This window comes from Fundulus heteroclitus, chromosome 23 (assembly GCF_011125445.2).
Source record: "Fundulus heteroclitus isolate FHET01 chromosome 23, MU-UCD_Fhet_4.1, whole genome shotgun sequence".
In the NCBI taxonomy this organism is placed as follows: Eukaryota; Metazoa; Chordata; class Actinopteri; order Cyprinodontiformes; family Fundulidae; genus Fundulus; species Fundulus heteroclitus.
This window is the reverse complement of record NC_046383.1, coordinates 5,900,100-5,921,957: the sequence shown is the minus strand read 5'-3', so window position 1 is coordinate 5,921,957 and position 21,858 is coordinate 5,900,100. Positions and strand designations below refer to the sequence as shown.

At 39.8% G+C, this 21,858-nt stretch overlaps 1 protein-coding gene across 1 annotated transcript in view; it reads left to right on the top strand.

Moving 5' to 3' along the window:
• The window catches only part of LOC118557527 (MAP7 domain-containing protein 2-like), a 29,086-nt gene extending 7,252 nt beyond the window's left edge, over positions 1–21,834 (top strand). Inside the window, exons 2-12 of the mRNA XM_036127660.1 lie at positions 8,798–8,899; positions 9,202–9,282; positions 9,574–9,737; positions 9,928–10,039; positions 10,795–10,878; positions 14,112–14,219; positions 15,395–15,496; positions 15,919–16,017; positions 18,964–19,089; positions 21,654–21,770; positions 21,815–21,834. Of these exons, the coding sequence (XP_035983553.1) occupies positions 8,798–8,899; positions 9,202–9,282; positions 9,574–9,737; positions 9,928–10,039; positions 10,795–10,878; positions 14,112–14,219; positions 15,395–15,496; positions 15,919–16,017; positions 18,964–19,089; positions 21,654–21,770; positions 21,815–21,834 (1,115 nt within the window). The remainder of the gene's footprint in view (positions 1–8,797; positions 8,900–9,201; positions 9,283–9,573; positions 9,738–9,927; positions 10,040–10,794; positions 10,879–14,111; positions 14,220–15,394; positions 15,497–15,918; positions 16,018–18,963; positions 19,090–21,653; positions 21,771–21,814) is intronic.
• The last annotated feature ends 24 nt before the right edge of the window (positions 21,835–21,858 follow it).

The following is a 21,858-nucleotide window of genomic DNA, read 5'->3' as shown; positions in this document are numbered from 1 at the left end:
AATACACTTATTTCAAGAAAATTTGACATGCTTTTAGTTCCCTTTTTGCAGTGGCCTGCATCTGTGAGAGGAATCGGTCTACCTGGAGGAAAGGACTCTGTCAAACTGTGATGTGTCATCGTTTCCTGCCTGCACTGCAAATAGCCAAGGCTTACAGTTGCATAAACAGGCTTCAGTAATCCTATAGCAGATCTAGTGTGTGTGTGTGTGTGTTTTAGAGTTTATCTGCAGTGTCATCTGACCTGAGATGCTGAAGGCAACGACATTGGATGGTTGATTGCCTGAGATTTTAATTCTGCTGCTGCACCAGAACATTTTAGTCATTCTAAGTAGAATAAACCGGAGACAGATTGTTATATATCAACCCTCCCTCCCATTGTTTTATTTGTCTTGTTCAATCAAACTAGTATCCTATTAAAATGAACATATTGGCAGATCACGTTTCCAAAGCACTCTTTGCTGCTTTTCTTTAGAGTTTCTTTGCTAGAGGACTTAGGGAGAAACTTGACTCCGCTCTTCCCTTCTCCTCTGTCTGTGGGATGGTTGCACGAATGCAAACTACCGTAAACCCTGAGGAAAGATGTCAAATATTCAGCTTAACAACTCAACATAACCCACAAGAACTGAAAAATATACTTTGACGTTACTCATCTGCTGCTTAGTCCTAAATGATTGGTTATAAACGATCCTGTTCAACTATTAAAGGCTAAGGTTGCTTAAATGAGTTAATGCTGCTTATGTTGCATCAGGGAGAAATAGTCATGTGGTCCGAAAGAGACGCATCTTTACAGACATCGTTATTAAGGTGTTTATTAGGACAAAACTGCGTCCCATTTGTTACAGAATATGTAACCCATAATTATGATTTCCTGTTGAGGTCAAATAAAATGCAGTGGGAAATGGTTGGAATTTGGAGATGCAGTGAATGACTTTTATTTCAGAAAATTGGCCTCAAAGGTGGATTTATTCTAGTCTGAGCTTGAAGGTTGAAATGGTTCTTCCCTCCAAATATAACAGCTCAATAAATAGTTTTCAAGCCCATGGAGCCAAAAAAAGTGACATTATTATTGTTTATCAGCTTCTTCATTTGACAGACTTTCAAATGATAAATATATGCGCTCATGTTTCAGGAAAAAGATTTTTAAAACGTCGCCTGGACGTAGTTTGGTCGGCATAATTCACCCTGTGATGGTGTATGGTTGGACAAAAGTGTGTCCACTTCAGCTTATTCAATTAAATTTTATCCAGCTCAAATTCACAATACATGTCATTTCAAAGCACTTTACAAAGTCAGTTCAATCAAATCTGTATGATGTGATGGAATCAAAAAGTTTCTTGACTAACAGCATTCACTCCTCCTGAAAGAGCGAAGAAGCACTGATGAGCGGGTAATGACAGATGATCTGTCTCCCAGCATAGCTTCACAGCTAAACAGAACGCCAGGCCGGATGTGGCTAATACGAAGAGAAAAAGAAGTTAAAACAACAAATTATGCAAAATTGGAGAACAGTAGGAGAACTCGGCACAGCAGAGTGAGAGAAATAGATCCTGATGTCGTCCAGCAGCCTAAGCCTAGAGCTGCATAACTACAGAGCTAGCTGAGGGTAACCTAAGCCACTATAATATGCACCACAAGGTCCACCCTCTTATTTAGCAATTCAGACACTTCCTGATCAACAAGCAATTCAGCTGCAGGATACAGTGTAGAGTACAGCTGCGAAAAGAACCCAAACCACCTGATGTAACTCGATTTTTATCCATATGTTACTTCACTCGGTGTTTGACGGAGGATGTTGAAATGTCTCTGTTGATGTTGTTATAGTTGACTAGGACTGTTTGATGCAGACTGGCCTGTTTCCTGTTTAGTGGTTTCTGTCCAACCTGCGGAGCGCAGCAGCTGGACATCATCGTTTGCCCCCCCGGTGGTCTTTACTGCCTGCCATATGAAGCCCCCGGCTCAGAGATGAGCGGACTTTAATCAATGAGTGTCTGTTCTCTGCTCACAATGCTTTTCTGTGTTTTTTTTTTTTTTTAACCTTCTTTTCCAACCCAAATTTGCTAAAAATGGGAAAAACCAATAGACCACGCCTATTTTTTTTTTAAATAATTGCTACTTTATAGCTAAGATAAATTGCATCACTGACTCTTGCGTGACGATCGCAGGAGCATTGTGTGGCATTTCATCTTCTGCAGACCTGCGCTGAATTGTAATCGCAGGCCCTCTGCTATTCTGCACAGCTTACCGCCGCTGATCTGCATGGAAACCAGCCTCCAACGAGGATGTGCTTGAGATGTTTTAAAGAGTCAGCTTGTCTCGTCATCAGCAGGGATATATGTTAATGTGTGCGAATCTCCATAGTGATGGGGGAGCTGAGAGGGAGCTCCTCTCATTGGCTCTTTTCATTTCTCTGAGCACACCTGGCTCCCTTCAGTTCTGTGAGGGGAAACGGTCTCCATCTCATTAAAGCTTTTTTTTTTTTTTAAGCCGAGGCTAGAAGATGTGATTGGCGAACAGTGTGCATTTTTTACGCTAAGATTCTTCATCAACCCTCCTGCATGCTGAGGTTACCAAAACTCTTAAGTGAAGTCATGAAAACAGGGATGGATTGTGTCACAAAGTCGTGCGCGCTTTGATATTTGCACATGCTGGTGTCATGCTTAAATGCTCTGCCGTGTTTACGTGAAAAGCTGCCACCTCAATTCCTTCCTGTCAGCTTTTACTTCCCCCTATGAGCCACTTTACTGAACTTGAAAGTCTTAACATTTAGAAAAACCTAAAAGTGTCAATTTATTTATTTATTTATGAAGCTCATTTTGAATCTGTTGTAGCAGCTTATTTAAAGTTACAGCGTTGACAGAAATAAACGTGTATTATATTGATAATTATGAAATTGTTGTACTAGTAGATGCTTTTTCTGTCTTGTTGTTAAAGATTCTGCCCTGTCACTTTATTTTGTCTGTGAATCCTCTCGGGTATGGAGCCGTGTTTGCCTTCATGTGAGCCTGAGAAAGGGCGAGAAGCACTTCAGTCTTCCTAAGCTGCTCAGGGTAGCACTTAGTAACGGTTAGCCTGTTGCTCTCCGTGTCTTTTTCTGTCCCCTGTGGTGAAATAATTGGTAATATGTGCAAGTTATGTGCATTTTAACAGCGTATCTGTAGGTTTTGGTGACACACGTGTTCTATTATACAGAAAATGATAAACAATCTCTGCAGCTTCACATTTATTGGAAAACTATTGTAGATTTTTTTATTAGATTTTTTTTTTTTTCTCTCTCTGTAACTTGATTGTAATTAAGCGTTTCTGAGTATCACAATGACGTGCATGCATATTATCGCAAATTGATTATCATCGCATTTTCGGTGTGTGCAATATTCTCGCAAAGGACTGCTTGGAGTGAAAGAACTGATATATTCACGTGAAATGAATGATTCTGCATTTTTCTTGCTAATTTAATGTTTAGCCAGTCGGACAGAGTCGCACGGCAGCATGTGCTCCTGCCAGACACAAATTACGTCACCCCAAAGACTTGAGGTCACAGTGTGATGGAAGCCCAGATGAAAAAGAAGAAAATGGGCATATATTGCAACAGATATTGTCATCTAAATATTAACCAGTATTGTTGCCTCCCTAATTAATCTGTTATTGTGCTGCACGGCAGTCCAGCGTGAATTTGTAGTAAAATATTGATTGTTGTTTCTTACTATTGGAGCAGAAGAGGAAGCATGTGGGAGTGAAGCTGACCTGCACCCAGAGGTTGTTAGTAATGAGTTACTTGTGATTCGTTGCTTTTACTTAAGTAATTTTTTTTACAGGGAAGCTACTTTTGAGCACTATAACTCTTTAGTGTGTTTTCTGGCTCCTCTACCCGCCTATGATCACTTCACTGAATGAAGTTCAAGGACGTTTTAAGCTAACATGATCAAACCTACACAACTTATGGCAAAGTATTTCTTTTATGCTCACAAGCTGCCTTCTTCTAATCTTATTTTCTGTCTGCTAGGCCTGCTGCGGATTTTGAAGGGCAAGTGAAAACGTCTTATATATTATCACTAGAACACTTTTCAATCAAAGAAATAGAAAGAGATATCGGGAAATTTGTGTTTCTCTAACCTTATGCAAACATATCCTTTATTTTAACTTTGCACATTATTTTATATTTTTGTCATTTGATTTTCATTTGGTTTCATGATCTCAAAAAAACTAATGAAATTACAAATTACTTAATAATAATAATAATAATAATAATAATAATAATAATAATAATAATAATAATATTAATAATAATAATTAATAATATATTAAAGTTATAGCTTTAATGCTGTTATTTAAAAGAGGTAAAACTCCTGGTCATTCTGATGTGATTATTTTCACTTAAATATCCTCCTATTATGTAACCACATGTTGATCATCATCATTTCTGCATAAATTAATGGCACATGCACTGAATTCTGTCAGGTGCAGACATTTACTGTAGCGAGACTCCTTCCATTAGGCTGAATATTATGTTATCATGCATCATTCAACCCCATGACACTTGGAATACATTGGCCATGGTTATTGCATTTCACAGACCTTCAGTGATATTTCCGCCACTGTTTTCTACTTAAAAGCTGTAGATTTTCACTGAAAAAAGCTTCAGCTTCTATTTCTGAGGTCAGAAAGGCCGGCGTTGACGCAACCAGACCAAGGATGAAATGATGAAAAAAATATGGTACGTTTTTAGCAGAGAGGTCATCTAAATGGTACATGAATTCAATTAAATTATGTTTATATAGCGCCAATTCATGATACATGTCATCCTAAGGCACTTTACAAAGTCAAATTCAATCAGGTTACAGATTGGTTGAAAAGTTTCATATCTAAGGAAACTCAGCAGATGACATCAAGTTTTGACTAACAGCATTCACTTCTGCTGAAAGAACGTAGAGCCACAGGGACAGTCGTCTGCATTGTTGATGGCTTTGCAGCAATCCCTCATACTGAGCAAGCATGAAAAGACAGTGGAGAGGAAAGCTCCCCTTTAACAGGGAGGAAAACCTCCAGCAGAACCAAAACCAGGGTCAGTATGAACGGTCATCTGCGTCGAACGACTGGGGGTTAGAGAAGACAGAGCAGAGACACAGAAAGCACAGAAGCCCACATTGATCCAGTAATCTGTTCTACATTATATGGTAATAGAAGATGATCTGACCCACTGGATGATGTCACAGCCAACAGAACGCCAGACCAGGTATAGACATGAAGAGATGGATGGTTTGTTGGAAATCCCAAGAATTTTTTATTCAAGTAGTCCAGTTTTAAAGCTGCATGCTAGCATGACTTTTTGTTCTTGGAAAAGCAAGAAAAGTATCTTCCAATAAATCTTTTCAGTCATAAAGACCGCTGTGAACACGGTGTTGACAATCTGTCCAATCCAGTTGGTTATTACTTCAAAATGTCTCTTAATTTTGTTATGCGAAATAATATTTTCATGAAATCTAATTGAAGGATAACAGTTTGGATGAAAGTTTGCGTTCGCTGTTTTTCGTCAGTTTTTTTTTTTTTTTTTTTTATGGAGCAGCAGAGATAGCTGACCCTTCTCACTGAACGATTGAAATGTTGATTATTATATATAATAATTTCATAGAGCCCTGTCTGTCTTTGTACATTCACCTCAAATTACATTTAGCCAACAAATTGTCTGCACCAAGTGACGTCATTTGATTTTCAAAAATGTTAATTTCAAAGTTCAATAAGCTAAAAACCTTAATCTAGACCATGAAATGTGGATCAGTCAGATATCTGCTGCGTTTTTACTTTCTGCCAATAGTATTGATAAAAGATGTGACCATAGGAAGTCAAATGCAAAGTGACCTTTCGTCTGCTGGTTTCTGCGTATAAATGTCCTGACCTACTAATGAATGCACTGCTGTTTGTTGGTGTGGCTGTAATATTTGATTAAATTGACTTCAGTTTCATCCTAAAGCATATGCGTGCTCCATGATTATTCTTTTTGTCAAACAGACTAATACTCAGGGTAAGTTTGGGCTGAACAGTTAATACCATTTGCGATATAATAACAATTAAAAAAAACACACAATTTCCAAATCACAGAGCTCTGCAATTTTGGCTACGTAACAATTAATGGATCAGACTTGTCCTTTAGGTGCGGTTGATATGTTTAAAGTGGGTTTGCCTCCACATGGAAGGGAAAACAGTTGCAGCATTGAGATGATCTAGTTTTATTATTTGTTTTAGTTTATATAAACACACATTTTTGCCAGAAACCTTCCTGAATCTCACCATAGCACCGGTCAAACTGTTTAATACATAGACTTGTTTGTTGGTTGCACTTTATGTTAAACAAGGATTGGCGTCCAACTCACTAAGCTATTCTCTTGAATAATAATATTCTGATTAATTAAAAACAGTTACATTTGTTGTTTTAAATTGTACTTATTCACACTTTTTTTTTTAATCTACAGGCCATTTTTGTTGCTTGTGGTTAATGCAGAGAAACTTCAAAATTAAATTGCAATTATGGTTGAAATTTACTGTTGAAATTAAAATTTTTGGCTGAATGGTACTGGTGTGGGTGTCTTTGGAGGGGATAAGAATCTGTGCTGCTATCTGCTCATGCCTGCACTGCGCTTCTTTTATGCCAGTGTCTGGCTTTCCTTTCAGTGGCGCTTCGTCACTAGCAGGGAGTTGATTTCCATGCAGACAGGCGGATGGATCATGTTACCCTGCAGTGTGAGAAACCATGATCAGTGCATGTGGCGATTTGGTTACCACACAACAACAAAGTCAATCTTGTATGAAAGAAAAACTTATATGGCATTGTGTAACTTTTTTTTTAAGTTATTATTCACTCTTGGTTAAAAATAGAGCTAGTATTTTTTTCTGCATCTGCAAATTGTGTTTCACTTCTTGTTTGATTTTTTTTTTTATTTTTTTTTTTGCCATTTAAAGGCGTAAATCCTTTTTTCAGCCAATGCACAGATTATTTTGCTGAAGTTTAGATAAATGGAACATATTGAAAATATATATTTAGGATTAAGCATGTTTTGTTGACCTTATAGTGTTGTAACTAGTCAACCTTTTCCACTTTGCATGGAAGCAAATTTGGATTTTAATTAAACAAAGTCTTGTGAGATGACTACACAAAACCAGATCATGCAAATAATTTCCACGTTGCATCGCATGGGCAACGTTTGCCTAAGTCTATGGAAGCTTTAAATTATAGGTTTTTGTTTATTAAGGACCAAAAAATAGTAACATTGAGCTAAAACTTTTTAGTTTTATGAGTTAACCTTTTTGTGGCTTTTTATAGCGTTGACACTTTCATATTTGTTTAGTTATGCCAATATTATTGGTAAATATTGGGATTCCCATATCAGTTGTAATAAATACACATTGCTCTTTCCTCTTTCTCATCTTTGCTTCCAACAGGCAAGGTTTTTTTTTGTGTGTGTGACAGCATGATGGAGCCACCACCATGTTCCCCTGTGGGCATGGTGTGTTCAGCATGATGCTTAGTGTTCTCTGACCACCAGAGAACCTTTTTCCATGTCTTTGTTCTGTCCCCTATGTGATTTGTAAACAGGATATCCCTTTTCCTCTCATTTCATAATTGTGTGCTCCTTTATGCTGATCCGACTCGTAAAAATTGCACTAAAATGTGCTCGTGACGTGAAAGGCTTAAGTGGTTTAAATGCTTCTGCAGACCGAATTTTCTAATAACTGAAATGAATAGAAATACTTGTCCTTTTGTTAAAGTCTGTATTCTATTATCATCATCTTAAGAGTTGCTCAGCCGAGGTAATCGTGTTTTCTAAATGTCAAAAGTAGCATTTCATGTTGGTTTTGGAGTGAGGGAGAGTTTTTAAAGTGTCAGTCATTACTGCGAGTATCACCGGACTGCTGGTCGCTTTGCTCTTTGTCAGCACTTCTGTAGTGCTGAACACACAGCAACCACAGGAAAAGAAGGTCCTGATTGATTCCAGGGCTCATAAAAAAATAATCATATCCTCACCGTTTCCTTCCCTTGTGACCTTTGGCTTTTTTCAGTGCAGCAGTGATAGAAGAGCTGTAGCAGTAAAAAAAAAAAATGTGTCCTGTATTGACTAACTTGTGCACTAGTCTAAATATTATTGGCTTTCAAACAACATCATTGCAGATATAGAGTTGGCAATGAGAGAGAAGATGTGGGTGAATATGCCTACACTGCAAAAACGGAACTAAAAATAAGTAAAATTTTCTTAAAATGAGTGCATCTGTCCTTGATTTGAGCGGGTAAATAAGATTATCTGCCAATGGAATAAGATTTTTGCACTTAAAATAAGAACAATCCATCTCCATCATGTTATTTCAAGTGCAGGATGTCTGCTTATCTTATTTTAGGGGTCAACATACTCATTCCATTGGCAGATATTTTATTATCTTATTTTATTTTCCTGCTCAAATCATGGACAAAAACATTAATTTTAAGAACATTTTACTTATTTTTAGGTCCATTTTTGCAGTGTAATGGCTGAATTGACTGGATTAAGCGTCTGGATCGCTCCTGAACTGGCATTCTTATAAACTGGCATTCATATAAAGTGCAAACATTGCACTTTATATGAATGCCATATAAAGTGGCATTCATATAATGCCACTTTATATGGCATAATTTAGGTTTAACACACCCCAGACTACCCTGTTCGTCTAAGATTACGCACATATGTTTGCGCCATAGTGTGAGTTTGTAGTCTCATTTGTAAGTCTATAATATCATATAATATCATTTATAATGTCTTTTGTGTCTCCTCACAGCTGCGGCTGCACAGGCACAAGCCGAGGAGCGGCGTAGCTTAGCAGGAACCAGTCCAGGACCTACAACCAACTCACCGTCCAAACCTCAGGGCTGTAAGCCAGGTATTTGACACCACATTGACACGGATACAATCAAAGCTCTCTTGCAGCTTTATCTTCCATAATGTTAACCGGCGCAACACAATCCGACTCCGCCATCCTCCTGGGGGGGGGCTTAAAGGAAGCTAGTCATCGTCTTATTACAGTAACGGTTGCCAAAGCTCATTATTGACAGTCACATGCACACATCTGCCTGCATAATACAAAGCCTTTGTAACACGCTGCCTCGGTGTAATTCACCTGCAAGTCGTCTTTGTCTCTGCACACGTTTTTTTTTAACCTACTTCCTACCTGCATGTTTCCAGTCATTGACGGCGCCTCGCTTAAAGTAGACGACCGGCTGCGAGTGGCAAAAGAGAGGCGAGAGGAGGCAGAAAGACAACAGGGTAAGAAGACAGCGTAGTTTTGTATAAAACTATAACTTATTTTTAGGTTTGCTTCACTACCGTAGTATAAAGCGTTACCTTCTTTTGATGATCAAATACTTAATCAGAGTAAAAAGAAAGGTAGTCAATGAAATTTTCAAGATTAATCAGGAATTTCAGTCCCTGCTTGTTACAGCTTCAAGACCAAATGGGCCTAAAATGCTTTTTTTATCGTCCTCTGTGTGTGTGTGCGTGCGCCACACATTGAGGATGATAGATTAAGTCACTTTAACAATCCTTATACGTTGTCAGCTTTACGGGAGTCCCAGATCATGGAGCGGGAGCGCAAAGCCAAGCTGCAAGTGGAGCGCCAGCTGGAGGAACGTCAGAAAAAGCTGGAGGAGCAGCGGCGGAAGGAGGAGCAGAAACGATTGGCTGTGGAGGAGAAGAGGAAGCAGAAGCTTGAAGAGGAAAAGGTAAAATGTTAAGGATTGTTTTATTGTTTTGGGCTTTCTTAAAAGCTAATTAGATTTTGGTATATTAGTTCTTAATTCAGTGCAGTGACAGCAGCACCGAAGGCCATCTTTGTTTTCTCAAACCCTAGTACTTCTACCTAGAGGCTGAAGAAAATGACTTTTTCTCTTGCTCTCTCTCGTGGTTCTTCAGGAGCACTATGAGGCCGTTATGAGGCGTACATTAGAGCGCAGTCAGCGTGTTGAGCAGAGGCAGAAGAGGTGGTCCTGGGGAGGACTCTCTGCTGACCAAGATGGACGAGCAGGTAAAGGGGCTTTGTCTTTTCTATAAGCTGGTTTAGTTGTTTTTTTTAGTTTTTAAAGGCATAGTAAACTTCACCAAACAAGACATGAAGCTTGTCGTGTTTGTTCATATTTCTGCAGAAGTAGGTGAACACTTGTCCAACATGCATTACAAATGTTTTACAGTCAAAATAACAACGTTAGTGCCTGCCTTTCAAAAGTGCTCATACCCCGCTGAACCTTCCCACATTCTGTCGTGGCAATAGCAACACATAGTTGTAAGTAAGCGCTTGACTGTCATTGTGAAGTGGAAGCAATATATATATAGTTCTCCAAAACAAAAAAATCTCCCAGTGTTTAGTGTTTTCTGCCCCGTTTCTTCTGATGCCTCTAAATTGAATCCAGTTCAACCGCATTGCTTTCATAAGTCACCTAATTACTAAATACTCTACCTGTAATTTAACCTCACAGTGATGACCGCTGTTCTGTGAAGCCGTGATTTTTCTCTCCATATCAAAGTTAAGTTCTACTTTTTGCCTGAATCCCCAAAGTTTTTAGTTGTAATGTCACAAAATGTGGAAATATTCAGCTGGTATAAAACACTTTGAAGCTTACTCCTAAAATATATTACATATAACCTTCTGCATCATGAAAACACATTAACAAAATCCATCTGAGTACATTTCTACCACAGTGAATCGTTACGTTTGTCATCTGAAGGATGTGTCGCATCCTCATGTTTTTTTTGCTCCTGTCTGAGAGCTGTGTTTTCCCACAGGAGATTCTGACGCCAGCATCTCTTCTCCAGTAGCTATAGTTGTCTCCTCTCCCTCGCCTGAAAAGCCACCAAGGAGTGGACAAGGTTTTGTTTGTTAATTTGTTTACCTTCGTACAGCATGGACTGTCACTGGCACCACAAACGGCTTGGTTACCATCTGTCCTTTCAGCCAGCACATGTTGTCCCATCCCCTCTTTTCCCGCACTCTAACATGCACTTTTCCACTAACAGCTTATTTTCTTTTTAATTGTGTCCTGAAAGTTCCTTAAGTTTGGTTATTAACTGCACATGTGGCTCTTGTCACTCTCACCATTGAGGAGGTTTGGGCAAAATGATAGATTTACTCCTGCTTCTGTTATTGACTATGTTATGGCATTTTTATCTAGGCAGTCGGCCTGCGTTAGCTGCTGAAACAACCCTACAACAGGAAAAAAACCACAATTTTAATGAGAAAAAGAGTTTACTTGTTTATACACAAACAACACACATGCAGTCCATGAACAAATGTGATCACTTAGGACCTAATATCAGCTTTAACACAAGCAAGTAAAGAAATGGATACAGAAAATCATCATGTCAGCTCTCTTTCAATGAATCACGTGCTAAACTATATGAATTTGTCGGTAGGGCTGGACGATATAGGAAAAAAAGGCATATTGATAAAATAGAAATAATATTGATTGATATAGATAATTATCAACAAATTCAAAACATAGATTTTAAGTGCAGTCCTGGCCATTTTATGCTGTTGCTTAATGACCTGTTTCTAAATTCAGAACACATAAACACTGAATTCAAACTCAACTCTTTTATTGAACCAACTTTTTACCAAAACTGCAAGTTTAAAAAAAAGGAAAAAGCTTGCTCTCTGAGCTCTTTAGAGGTGGCGAAACATTCCTGGGTCTGTGTTTGTAATTAGTTGGGAGGATGTGATGATTGTAATATTAACCTTCAAGTTTGGCTAGAATGCCAAAGGAGGGAAAACTGTTATTCTATTGGACTTTTTATTGACCCTTTTTTTTCTTTTCTATCATCGATGTACGTCTATCGATCAAATAGATATATATATATATATATATATATATATTTATATATATATATATATATATATATATATATATATATATATAATATATATATATATATATATATATTGTCATTAAATTATCGTCCAGCCCTATTTCTCAGCTATTATTGCTAAAGTTTTAAAGACTATAGAATATCTGGAGTGCATGGCAGAGAAAAGGAACGGCAGGTAGATTAAGGTAATAAATATTACCTTAATTATTATACCGTCCATTCAGGGTGTCTATGCCTGTCTGGTAGAGGTGCATCTGTAAAAATTTGAATATTGTAAAAACAAAATTGTATTTCTGCCACTTATTTCAGAAAGTGAACCTCACATATTACTCAAATATAGCTTGGCAGAGGGAAATGTTTCAAGCCTTTATTTCTTATAATGTTGATGATTGTGGCTTTCAGTTCAATTCAGTGTCTCAGAAAACTACAATGTTGTGAAAACGTTAAATATTAGAAACTCAAGGTGTCACACCCTAATTATCTAATTAACTCAAAACACCTCTAAATGGCCTCAGTGTGGATCAGTAGGCTACACAATCAGGGAGAAGACTGCTGACTGAACAGATTTCTAGAAAACAGAAGTCATTGACACTTTGTCCAAGGAGGGTCACGTGTCTCTCTGCTGACGAGCTTTATGGAGATGCTGATTTCCTTTCTCAGCAGGACTTGGTACCGGCCCAGACTGCCAAAGGTACCACAAACTGGTTCAATGATAGTGTTGCTGCACTTGATTGGCCTGCAGACTGGCCTGACCTGAACCCTGTAGAGAATCTGTGGAGCAGTCAAAGCCTGAACACCTCAGCACAACCACAGGCTGATCGCCTCCATGCTACGCTGCATTGATGCAGTCATTCATGCAAACGGAGCCCCAACCAAGTATTGGGTGCACAGAAACAAACATGCTTTTCAAAAGCCTGATATTACTGTTTAAAGTGCATTTTATATTGATCTTATTTAATATTCTAAATTTCTGAGATGCATAATTTTGGGTTTTTATTATCTTTAAGCCATAATCATCAAAATTACAAGAAATCTACAATTTGGGTTTCACTTTCTAACATGTAGGCTAAAAAATATTGGACCTATTCACAATATTATACATTTTGTTTTGTTTGTTAGACATAGCTGCATGTGTCGATGCTTTTTGTTTCATGCACCAGAAGACGTTTTAAAAAGGCATCAAGATGTTCTGGTAAAGCTGTTGAGAAACTACTTTTTAAAATGTTTCTTTAAGAGAGCAGATGTTGTTTTTTTAAAGGGAAATATTTGTTACGTCATACAGTTTGTATTTATTTTGCCCTTTCTTCATAATCTACTTTACTGAAATGTGGTTCTGTGACTCTGTAACATCTAATCTTCCCCTAACATGCTGCTTTGGTTTCAGAAGGGTTATCCGTTAATAAGTTTAGCATTAGAATAAGTTTTAATTGGGTGCAATATGTGTGGGAAGATGATATAATTAATTGAAAATATCACCTACCAGGAAAAGTAAACATATGCACAATGGTTTAGGGAATGTTGGTATAAAGGGGTTTTGGTCAAAAATCAAAGTGGGATGTTAAGAAACAGGCTGGCAGCAGGCTAGGATAAGATGAGGGTAACAACTGGCAAAGTCCTTTTCAGACACAACACTTGCTGGACATTATATGCAGATATTACTGTAATTTATTAGCTTTTTCTTCAGAGGCCTGTGAGGTATTAGTTCAGCAGTCAAAACACCTGCAGGCTGTTTATTTGTTAGTTATTCCGGTCTCTTTTGTCCAGTATAGTGGAGATAAATGGGGCTATTGATTCTAGTGATTGCTTTAGGTGATATTGCCCAGCCCTGCAGCTATGCACATCCAGGTGACCTGGGCTTCTTAGCATTGAAGCATTTTCTAATGAATTTCAACAAAGGACTACTATTGTGTGTGCCACAATGTAGTTTTGTTGATGCTTTCCGCTTATGGTTGGTTCAACCCAACATCTGTTGTCTGCTCACCACATCTCTTCATGTTCTGGATTTATACCGCTTTCGCTGAATGTTGACTGCGTTTTATAATTATAAACCTCAGACATTACGTAATGTAGAAGTAAACCTGATTAATGACGCAGGTTATTCTCTTGTCCTTTTTTTAAAGGAATTAGAAAGTAGTAGAACCTTGTGGTCCCGTGTCTGCACCTGAAATCCCCTCCCTGTTGCCTGGCCTCCTGTGTAAATCCCTCCTCCCGTGTCTGTTCTTCCTCCCTGCTTTTAGCTGACAAGCGCTCCACATCCACAACTAACCTGAAACAGCCGCCCGAGGCTGGCATCAGCAAACGTTTATCCTCCTCCTCTGCCGCCCTCGGTAAATCACCTGACAAAAGTAAGTCCTTCCCTCCCTCCTCCTCCTCCTCTCTCCTCCTCTTCCTCACCCAATTCAGATTGCCTTCCATTGCTGTGTTTGATCTCCTATTGTGGCAACTGTGTTTAACAGCAACGATAATAGTTATTTTGAGGTTCAATAATCACAGGCAGACAAATGTGTAGCATGCTGTTTGCAGCCCAGCAAGTTGTTGCGTTGGCGTTTGGGCCCATTGCAAATTCTCCTAGAATGAAGACCATGATGATGTTTGATCTTTATTTCACAATACAATGCTTCCAACAATGTTTTAATACTAATGACTCTTATCTAGAAAATAACTATGACTTTGAGTGCTGTGTATTTTACGGTAGGGTGCGCCTGCAGGAGAGTTGGAGTGAAAATTTTAATATCCATTATTTTCCGTTGGGAAACATGTTTCCAAATACAAATTTTCAGGTGCCTGTTGAAACAAAATGAATGTTTAATCAGGGGCTTCCCTGCTTGTATTTTCGTTAATTTGGATGATTATGGTTTACAGCTAATGGAAACCCAAAAATCAGTTTATCAGGAAGTGATATTACAAAAGAAATTAAAGTTAAATTCTGAAACGCTACCCTTCTGATAATACGTCTGTAATTTACAGTATATGTATTCCATACTTGGTCTGGGTTTCCTCTACTTGAGGAAGCTGCTGGAAGTTGCTGGTGCACCTTCTTCTGCCACACATTTTCCTTCCACTCAACTTTCCTTTAATATTCTTGGATATAAGACTCTTTTTTTGTGGCGTACTCTGCAGGTGAAGGGTGTCAGATACTATTATCTGTCCAGTTAGCAGTTTCCCCCTGGTGTTACAGGCCATTACAAATCTCTATTATAAATCCTGTTTTAATATTCTGATTTTGGGTTTAAATATGCTGTAACCTATGATCATTAAAATTAACAGAAAATGGCAATTGAGATATACTTCTGTGCAGTAAATCAAATTAGTTTGTTTTTAATTGATTGATTGAATGAAACGAATGAACATTTCAATAATAAATTTTTTTAGATGTAATTTACAGATCAGAAGAAGACATTTTTCCTTTCGCATTTGATTTTTTTCTTATTTGTACACACCCCTAAGACACTTATCTAATATCTACCAGATTTCCTTCCATCTAATTCTGTCTGTGGGTTGTTTGATTATTGTCTCTCAGGTGTTAGAGCGAGGAGTTCGTCTTGTAACCGGTTGCCAAGCAATGGCATTGATGCTCAGGCCAGTAAGGAAGATGGCAAAAAGCTTCAGGTGGAGCAGACAGGTGCAGACGATCCCCTCTTCTATCCTTATCGTGCTTTCAGAACAGACCGGGTCCAGTAGGCCGTTTACCACAATGACACAATGTCAGCCCTGAAACGGCTTTTAAAACTCTACACTGAGTGAGCTTCTTGCTTGTTGGTGGTGTGAAAACCTCTCAGCTGTTGAGACGAGCTATTCCCTGTGCTTTTTTTTTAAAAGAAAACGTTAGCTTCAGACAGTGGAACAGCTTGTCTGTGTGTTTAGCCATTATCTCTTAAACTAGGGCATCAGCTGCTGCCTGCCAGCGCTGACCCTGGTGACTTGCATAAGGCCAAACGAAGCGCACATGACTCGCAAAACTCTTTCCTGGGCCTTTTTTTTTTTTTTTTTTTTACTTGTTGCCTCCCTCCCTGGCTGGCTATAACTCCGCTCTCATGTCCGTAGGCCGCTCTGTGAAGAAGAGAAGTTCCTCCCTCACACGAGTAAGTGTGGGCAGAGCGCAGACCCCTGCCAAGCCTGATAAGGGAACAACGGACGATCAAGGTGGCTAGCATGTAAAATCAGCACGCATTGCTACCGTCTCTTTTCTCTTTTTTTATTAACAAGCATTCAGCTCTGACGGCTTCCTTCTGCTGAACTGAGCACTTTTCAGGGGAAATGTTTAAGTTGAGTGATGCGGCGCCTGAGTCTGTGTTCTCTCCTATACCCACATCTTTCTCACTGAATGTTTTAATTATTCGTAAAGCAGATGCAATTTTTTTTTTCACTGTACTGCTGTTGGTCCTGATTAAAACGTCTAACATTTCTGCGTTCCTAACAACTCAGATTTAATCCTGTTCAGTTTTTCCTCACCCAGTTATTTATTTTCTTAACCTTTTCTCCATTACTAAGCATCAGCGCAGGAATGGTTCTGTTCTGTTTTGTGTTGTCTGCTCTAACACAGTTTTTTTTTGTCCTGTTGTACCAAAGCGATGCTTGTCTTCTACTCTTCAAGACGGCCCCGTTGCTGGGTTTAACTTGGCGCTGCTTCGGTTTGGTGTCTGTCTGTGCCATCCTTCCCCAGAAGCACGAGAGCTCAGAGCTAACAACAGCAGCTTGTTGCAGGCTCCGTCTTGCTGTTTTAACCACAAGTGCTTTTTTGTTTGTGCTTCAGCCACATTGTCCTATTTGTGCCAGTGAAACTAACGATGTTGTTGTCTTGTACAAACGTGTTTTCTGTGTTGGTTAGTTTAGCTGTTACTGAAGCAGAACGTTGCATCTACAACCATGAATCCTCCGGGACGCGGACGCTCTTATTGTCGTGGCCTTATTCGAGTCTAAGGACAAGCTAGAAACTGAGATTTAAACCCGAATTGGAGACCGTCCTTCATAGAGCTGTCACTAGCAGATGTCCTCGCAGAAAGAAGCTTAAAAGCAAACGGGAATCTACATCTCCCATTAAGAAGCTAGTATTTAGCGATGTTACAAAAGTGTTTGTTCCACTTGAACTTATCTCATTGTCTTAGCATACTAAAAAACTGGCATACCTCTACGTATTTTATTAGGATTTTATGTGGGAGCCCAACACCAACCTCTTCTTTATTATTATTTTTTTCCTCTTCTTTATTGCTCATTTGCAAGGGGACAAGCAATATCAGATTAAAGCCCCTTTAATCTGATATCCGTAATAAATCTAGTGAGAGCAACTACATTCAGAAGTCGGCTAATTAGTGAATCGAGTCCGCTTATATTGATCTTAGTAGAAATATAGCTGTTTGTTAGAGAACAAACAGCATCATGAACACAACAGATGGGTCAGACAGAAAGTTGTGGAGAGGTGTGAAGCAGAGTTAGAGTATAAATTAATACCCAAAGCTTTGGATGACTCTGTTTTCATCTGATTTGATCGTCTGGAAATGGAAAGAGTTTAACTCAGCTGTAAATCTACTAAGACTTGGTGAATGTCCTGAACTGACAGGCGGGCAAGTTGGAGCTTTAAGTGAAGAAGCAGCCAAGAGTAAACTGGAGGAAACTCAGAGATCCAAATCCCAGACGGGAGAATCTGTCGCCCCTCTGCTCAAAGCCAGCCTGCATGGAGTAGAAAGCCCCTTTTTTTTTTTTTTTTTTTTTTTTTTTTTAAAGAAAGTCATGAGAAGTATGTGTGCAAAAGGTTTTCCTAACGTCCTGCAGAGGACAGTGGTTCTGGTTAGGTTAATTCAGAATATGACCCATTCCTAGACAGAAACATGGTGGTGGCAGCATCACTCTTTGGGGATATTTTACTTCAGCTGGAATCCCTGAAATAAATCTTCTTAGACGCTGTGAAAGGCCTGAGAGTTGAGCAGCAGTTTCAACTTCCAGCAAAACAAAAAGCCCTGAACAAACGCTGCAGCGGGACGGTTTAGTTTAAAACCTGGTTCATGTGTTTGAATGACTGGACCACCTTCCTGACTGAAATCCACTTCAGAAGCTGTGGCTTAGACTTAATCTGATCTTCACATTGGCTTTTCATCCAATCTGATGGAGCTGAGCTATGTTGCACAGAAGAACAGGCAAAAAGATATTCAGCGCTCTTGATGTGCCGAGCCGATTGAGACGTACCTCAAACACTTGCTGGTTTAGTTGCCGGTGAAAAGTGGCTCAACAAAGCTTCCATTCTGAAGGTCTGAATCCAAATTTTTATTTAAAATCACTTTTCCTCCGCTTCACTACACCGTATTTTTTTTTTTTTGGGCTATCACATCAAATCCTGATAAAATACGTTTAGATTTTTGGTTGTGCCGTGACAGAACGTTTACAGGTATGGATGCGTTGTCGGGTCTGTAATTTGGCCCGAGTATCTTAGGTAGCAAAAGGATCTCTGGGATTCTCTTTTATCAATTTCATAAAAGCAACAGTTCTTTGTTTCTGCTGTGATATGAGGATCAAACGGTCCATCCGTTTCATTTGGATGTTTTTATATTTGCCGCATCTTCATGTCCGACGTAAAGATGTGCAGCAGAAGCTAAACAACTCTTGCGCCGTCACATTTCTACCTTGTTTGGCCTTATTTTCTCTTTCCACACACAACCGTGTTCTTCCTCATTCTTCAAGATCACTTAATGTTAATTTTTATCATATTTTTTCCATCAGCATTCCTCCTTCTTCCTCGAGGAACCATTGACTCGGCCCTCACTGTCTGATTTACCTTCTGGTTTTGCTCATGTTCAGTTTCAGATCATTTTTTTTCCCCTCTGTGCTCATCCATGGTGTCCTTAAATTGACGACACCCTGTCAACGAAAGCTGGAAGCTGAAAGGACGACGACAGTCGATTTAAAAAAAAAAAAAAAAAAAAAGTCCATGCATGATCACAGAGATGTAACCTTTGGTTCAATATGATTCTCTCCTATTAAATCACCTGGTGACTTTTCTTTTTGCCTTCATCCCCCTTCCTCCCTCTCCCCCATCCCCACTCTCATCTATACCCGCTCCTTCCTCTGCTGTTTTCCGATGGTTTTCGGGCCGTGTAGCTCGCAAGCCACCGGCCAGTACTGTGGATGAAGGGGTCCTTAGCCGCCTGCTCACTCCCACCCAGGCCTCACTAGCTAGGAGCAAGAGCGCCGCCGTCCTGTCCGCTGAAGGATCAGATGCTACAGGTAACCTCCACGTAGGAGACCCTGATTCAGAGGTGATGGCGAGACCAACACCCCCCCTCCTGCCTATTAGAGAACCCGAGTGTTTAAGTAATACTTCTGTAGTTTCATTCTTTGCCTTACATTCCCTTTGGCCTCGACTTGGTGGTAGAATTACCCAGAAACACCCACAAAGCCTCCGATTTTAGCAGTCGGCCGTTTTGGTGTTTGCGCGCTGATTACCTGCAGTACATTGCGCTCACGTGAGAGAAAGCGTTTGGTAAACATTGACACGAACGCTGTTTCAGCTCACATGTCCCTCCGCGCTCTGACACAATTAGCCGTTTGTTGAGCCGCAGCCTCGGCCCACGAGGCTTCCTCTCCATCTGAGGAGCCGCACGGTCCGCGCTGGGAGATTTACTCTAAGCTGATTAGCTATTGGTTCTTGTTACGTCCGAAAAGGTCTGCTGTGTTTTTTTTTTTTTCTTTTTCCGCACGTGTTCTGGTAGGACGGCCACATTTCTGGTGACGTTAATTAATATTTGAACGTACGATGTGGTTACTTCAGCTCTAAAGTCATCACCGGTGCTTAATGCCAGTGTGGACGATGGGAAAACGACACAGAAAGCTCCTTGTATGCTTTATGAATCACAACACGAGCACTTACTTTAAAAAGTCTTAAACTGCAAGGGATTTATAGTGATTTTTATGTTGTGGTGTTTATTGACTGGCCATTAGCAACCCATTAACGGCTATAGATCCTCTGCCCAGTGTAGCCCAGTGGAAGCGTCGTCCTCAGAAGTAGCGGTAGCTCGGAGTGTTACGGTCACCGCCGCTGCTCGGTGTGCCGACCCGTCACAACCAGTTAGAGCACGTTCTGGTGCGATGTTGTGGCAGGAAGAGTTCTCCAGGTCTCAGGATTATGACGGCTAATCCCCCCAATCTGACACAGCAAGCTGCTGGAGAAAGCTATTTTCTCTCCCAGCTGTAAACATGATTACCTTTTAGTTCCTGAGAGCCACGACCATTCACCAGTAGTTACTGGTATCAGCGTCTGCAGAGATTTGTAAATACCGCTGCAATCTTACTATCGTGCCATCTCCACGGTTTAAAGGGCTTTTAATTAGATGCCAGTGAATCTTTTCTCCAGTTGCATGGAGCAATGAGGCCTCCCCATCCCACACCTATTGCTGCACACTGCCAGTCAGCACGTTATGACGGGCCACTGCACTTCTTCGTGGTTGTGGAAAAAATGCAAAGGCACTGTGGAGAAACTAAAGAAGCTCCAGCTGACATTCTTAATAATGTAAACCTGTTGTAAAGTACATTTTATGACCATGTCTGTTAAAACAATTACTGCAGGATTGCTACACAAGCAAACAGCCCAAACAATTAACCAGCTGTTATCAGCTTTTTGGAGTTCCAGGTTTATAAAATCTAAGATTTTACCCCAATGAAGACTAAGTTCAGTATTTTTTTTTCTATTAAAGTCCAGTTACCTTAAGTAAATACAGATAAAGTTACAACGGTAATAATCAGTGTTAGTTCAGAAGTACTTGGAATAATTGTTTCCTTTCTTTAATAAATTAAAGCAGTTGTTGAGTGATGCACCAGTCAATTATGAAAAAAAAATTGTTTCTGGACGTCTCAGATTTGATCAGCAGAGCAAAAATTGAAAAATGTAATGCAGTTAATGCATCAAAGCTAAGACCTCCCATAGTTTTAGTTCTATAAACGCGTCGACCGTGCACCTTAATGTCCTTATTTTGAGTTTCATAAAAAGAATCAGATAAAGTACCTGCAACACATTTCTTTTCTCTTAATGTGTTGCAGCGCTTAGAAATAGAAAATCAGTCAACGGTCCCATCGGTGCATCTATACTAATAATATAAAATACCGTTCTGCAGTTAAATTTGTGTTTTCATTTAAAGTTAATTCTCATACTAGTTCATGTGTCTCCCCACCCAAATTTAGATATATTTTTACTGGTTTCTGATTTTAAAGCTGCAACATTGTGGTTACATGAAGAAGTCAAAGTCCACGTATTACTTGCTCATAACAATTGTTTGACTAGTGTTAAAAAATCATTTTAGTGCAGTGTGTGTTTTCTGTTTTTGTCTGTTTTTTTTGTTATTTTGTTGGTAGGTTTTGTGTTTTGTTTTGATGTTTATGTTGTGTGCAGAAGCTTTGGTGGATGCCGTGTGTGTTTTCGGGGCGGGTCTTAGATCGGTTCTCCTCGCTCGTTGCGTCTCCCTCTTAGAGAAAAAAAATTAGAAATCAACCTGCTGCCTGCTTGAGTGCTACATCTAACAATTTGCTCTTTGTGTGCTTTTGTTCCCTTACAAACCACTTTTCTACGTTTTCCTCCAACCATCATCTGCCTCTCCGTTCTCTTCCTTCCTTTCTCCCCAATCCTCCCTCCGTTTTCCCATCGACTCTCATCATCCTTTGCCCCCCTTTCCTTTTTTTTTTTTCGCTGCTTTGCCGCCCAACTCGGTCGCTTCTCACTCCTCCTCCCATCGGTTGTGCTCCCCTGGCCCTGCGATGACTGTGTCCTTTACCAGAGTGTCACCTGTGTCCTCGTTCAGCCTCTGCCAGCGCCCTGAAACCACCGCGCGGGACCGTGCGCAGCCGCAGCATCGACCGGCAGAAAGAGCGGCATGACCACGTCAAAGTCAGCCAGCGAAGCCCTCGATTCGTCTCTGGTAAGAGATTTTTTGACGGTCTGAGTCCGCGGGAACCGTTGCAGCTTATTACATGTTAATGTAGCTGTTTTTTTCATTTTAAATAGGC